Below are 4,012 nucleotides of genomic sequence, written 5' to 3' on the forward strand. Positions count from 1 at the left end.
AGCGTAAACAAGCAGTTCACCTTAAAAACAATACTAGGCGACAGATCACTAATAACAAGATTGTTTAGAGGAACTAAAGTCAGCCCCGCTCTACACTTGAACATGACAAAAATAATATTACGAATAATATTTAAGAGGTTTTGATATTTATTATATTTAACAACAAAAGAAATCACTTTCAACTTCTCCAATTTTGGTTTACGATAAATTATTTTCTACACTGGGGGGAGGGGATTCAATTTATTTATATAAACTAAATAAATTGAATACAGAAATTTATGATAAATAGGATCCCCAAAACAAGAAAAGTTGAAAACATTAAATTACAAAAAATATTTAATACATTCAATATACAAAGGTATATTAAAATTTAAATATAACATGACATTATTGACAGTTAAATGCCCAACCAAATACTCTATATAATAACTATTTACAAGTAAAGATTATCTTATTCACCCAAAACATAAATCATTTTAGGCTTCCAAGATTTTTCTAGTCCGTTCCGAGCTGTCAATAGCAGCCTGGCGTTTAACTCTAGTATCCTTGGGTACTTGAGACTCCTGTACATCAACCTTTGAATTATTCGGAATTTCATCTTTCCGGGTGAGAAGTGGGATAATGACTGACGAATGTCTCTTCACAAGTTCTTGGGTTTTCCCTTTAAGGATAGTGGCACCAGTAACCTCACCCAAAGTATTTGTAAAAATCTCTTTTACAACGCCCATCGGGTAGTCATTTGGCTTAGTGAAATTTTCCTTAAGTAGTACAATATCTCCAGGTGAGATCTTATTATGAGTGACTGGCTTGTATCTATCAGGGACATCTACAGCCTGATGTATTAGATTAGCAATAAATTCTTCCTGATATAGTTTAACTAAATTGTTTCTCACCTTTTGCAATTGATTGTAATCTTGCTTAAACTTTGATTGAGAATAATTTTCAGGAATCCAGTCAGGGTCTCTCCCCTCATGCAATTCGGGAATTATATTAACCGAAATAAGATCGTACCCATGAATCAAATTTTCTGGGGTGATAGGTTCTGGAATGTCATCGCCGATCTGATCCCTTAAGGCTTCTTTAAATGCTATTGGCCTACGATTGACTAAATGAATGACTTGTTGAATTAGGAACTCAAAATCATGGTATTCTAAGACATTCTTACCAATAGCTCCATAGATCAATCTTTTAACAAGTTTAACACATACTTCTACCATCGAACCTAACTGACTATGACCCTTGACAAATTGGTCAAACTTTAAAGATTGGACCCCGTTGCGTTCAAAATATGACTGAGTCTCATGATCTTTGATGTAGTCAATAATTATATTAGAGGCAGAGACTAGTTGGGAGCCTAGGTCACTAATACAATATTCAGGGATTCCAAACTGGAAACAATGAATCTGAAAGGCTCTTAGAAATTCTTTAACAGAAAGATCTAAACAAATAATCAAATTAACTGCTCTACTCCACATACAAGTGATACATAGTAGATAGATTTTTCCTTTCTTACCCTGTTGTTTAACGCTCAATGGGCCAATGAAATCCATAAATAAATATCTAAAGGGGACATTAGGTGGTGACACTCTCCATTTCCTGTAGGGAGATTGATTAATACTGATGGTTCTTGACTTAAACCTACGACAAAAAACACATTCTCTAAGGTTTCTCTTAACCACTGAAAAATATGACGGTACGTAAAACCGCTTTCTCATTTCTGACAAAACAGAGTAACATCCCGTATGGTTGAGCTTTTTGTGCAGGTTATGCACAATCAGGGAAGTTAGATGGCTATTTTTAGCCAGCAACAAAGGAAAACCATGTCTCCGAATGAGTTTGTCACACTTGCTACGTACTCTAAGCAAACCATCGTTGTCAACGTAAACATTAAGCTGACCTACCATGTTAGGCATGTCTTTTTTTCTTTGAGTAGGACTGCTGAAATATGTAAAAATCTCAGGGAAATGTGCCCGTTGATCCTGTAGTATAACTAACTTGCAAGCTCTTTCATGTATACTATTGCTCTTTAATTCTAAGTGAGCAAATTTATTGGAGTCCTTAGCTTTCAAACGACCCTTTAACTTCTCTACGAAAAGAATAACTTTCTCATGAATAGATACAAGTAAATCAAAACTGGAAAATTCTTCAAATTTAAGAAAATATTCAAAATTATCTGACATGGCCACAACATTGGAACTAGTACACACACACTCCTCTATTTCTAAACTATTATCCAGCTTGCACTCTGCATAAGGATTTGGAACCATAAATGATAAATTACCATTTTCACTACATAGGAAGGTTTCTTTTTCCTTAAAACATTCAGGACCAGAATAGAAATTGGTTTGCATCAACTTACGATATGAAAGGCAACGAGTTATGGCATCTGCAGGATTTTCATTCCCTCCAACAAAAGCAAAATGGACGGGGTGTTTTGCACATAAGTTCTCTACATGCTTAATTCGATTCATCACAAAAACTGATCGTTTCTGCATTTTTGACAATTTATTAGTAGACGAATTCAACCAAGAGAGCGCTACCTGACTATCTGAAAACACATGAAGGCCAACAACATTTAAAGGATTGATGCATAATGGTCCAGCTAATTCGTTATACAAATCTAAAACCACTTCTGTTGCAAAGGCTACTCCCTGCATCTCCAAAGATGGAATGCTTTTACTTTCCAACTGCCTATTTATCATACGATTTTTTGCCATCACAAAACTTGACGACATAGAATCAATATCAATGATGTACACAACAACACCATATAGTAATTTAGAGCTATCACAGCAAGCAGCCAAATGAAATTTTCCATCCCTACGTCCAACAAATCTATCAATAGCAATATCAGGAGCAGAATTGGCCTGATTAGCAATATTATGCCATTCTTTACGTAACTCTGGTGATAATTCATCGTCCCATCCTAAATTTCTATCACACTGAAGACCATGAAGAAATAATCTGCTTTGATTTAGGATGGGACCAGTAATACCAAAAAGATCAAAGTGAGAGGCAATGGTACTTAAAATTTCCCTCTTAGTTTTAGCCTTACCATTCAACTGAAATTTATTTGCCAACAGACAATCAAGTGTACGATTCCACTGCATACCAAGAAGTTTAACAACCTCTCCCGTTTCAGAACCTGTGCAGGAATCTATTTCTCCCTGTAGGGACCTGTCATTAGTAACGAACTGTTGTAAATCAAAACCATAAGGAGAAAATATAGATCCTACCACAGAATATGCCCAGTGCAGATTTTCAATTTCACTTGCACTAAAAGCACAATTGTCCATATAAGAAAGAATAAATGCCCCTTTTCAACTCCTTCAACTGGTTTTCATCATGCTCAGCATCTAAAATCAAAATCTTGTAAAGACCAAGCATCAACAAAGTTGGGGAACATCTTAAGCCGAAGCTCAACCTAACATTCCGATATGCAACAATGGTAAAATCTCCCTTCTCAACATTTTTATACCATAAAAAACAGAGTCTGTTAGCATCAACATCACTTAAAGCAATCTGGTTAAAGGCCTTGCATAGATCAAAGCATACTAACAATTTATCAAACCTTAAATGTAATAATGATGAAGAAAGTTTCTGATTTAGGCATGGACCTGCATGTATGGCCTGGTTATGACTTATTGTCTGACCCTTGGTTGAGTTTCTTTCACACAAGTTTGATAGAAACACAACTCTACATTTGGTAGTTTCACGATTCAATTTGAACACACCCATATGAGGCAAAAAAGAGTGTTCTGGGTGTTCATGTACAAACTGGTCAAGATTAGGAATCCTTTCTATTATTCCAACCCTTTCCTGTTCTTTTAGGGCTTCATTCATTAACTGTAAATGAGATGGATTTCTCTTTAGTTTTTTAAGATTAGATTCCAAAATAACTTTAGCCAAATGAAAATCTCTACCAAGCATATGAGATACTTTTGCATTCCACAAAAGTGGCATAACTAATCTACCCTCCTCATTCTGAATAGTGTGATCCAAACAATATTTG

The 4,012-nt window shown here is 35.3% G+C and overlaps 1 protein-coding gene across 1 annotated transcript in view; it reads right to left on the reverse strand.

Annotated features, from left to right (window-relative positions):
- LOC137638404 (uncharacterized) overlaps positions 1-3,322 on the reverse strand; it is a 4,506-nt gene extending 1,184 nt beyond the window's left edge. The window contains exon 1 of the mRNA XM_068370454.1: positions 1-3,322. This exon is cut by the window's left edge and continues 195 nt beyond it. Within this exon, the coding sequence (XP_068226555.1) occupies positions 477-3,296 (2,820 nt within the window). The 5' untranslated portion in view covers positions 3,297-3,322 and the 3' untranslated portion in view covers positions 1-476.
- Positions 3,323-4,012: the final 690 nt, after the last annotated feature.

Source organism: Palaemon carinicauda, chromosome 3 (genome assembly GCF_036898095.1).
Source record: "Palaemon carinicauda isolate YSFRI2023 chromosome 3, ASM3689809v2, whole genome shotgun sequence".
NCBI classification, from domain to species: domain Eukaryota; kingdom Metazoa; phylum Arthropoda; class Malacostraca; order Decapoda; family Palaemonidae; genus Palaemon; species Palaemon carinicauda.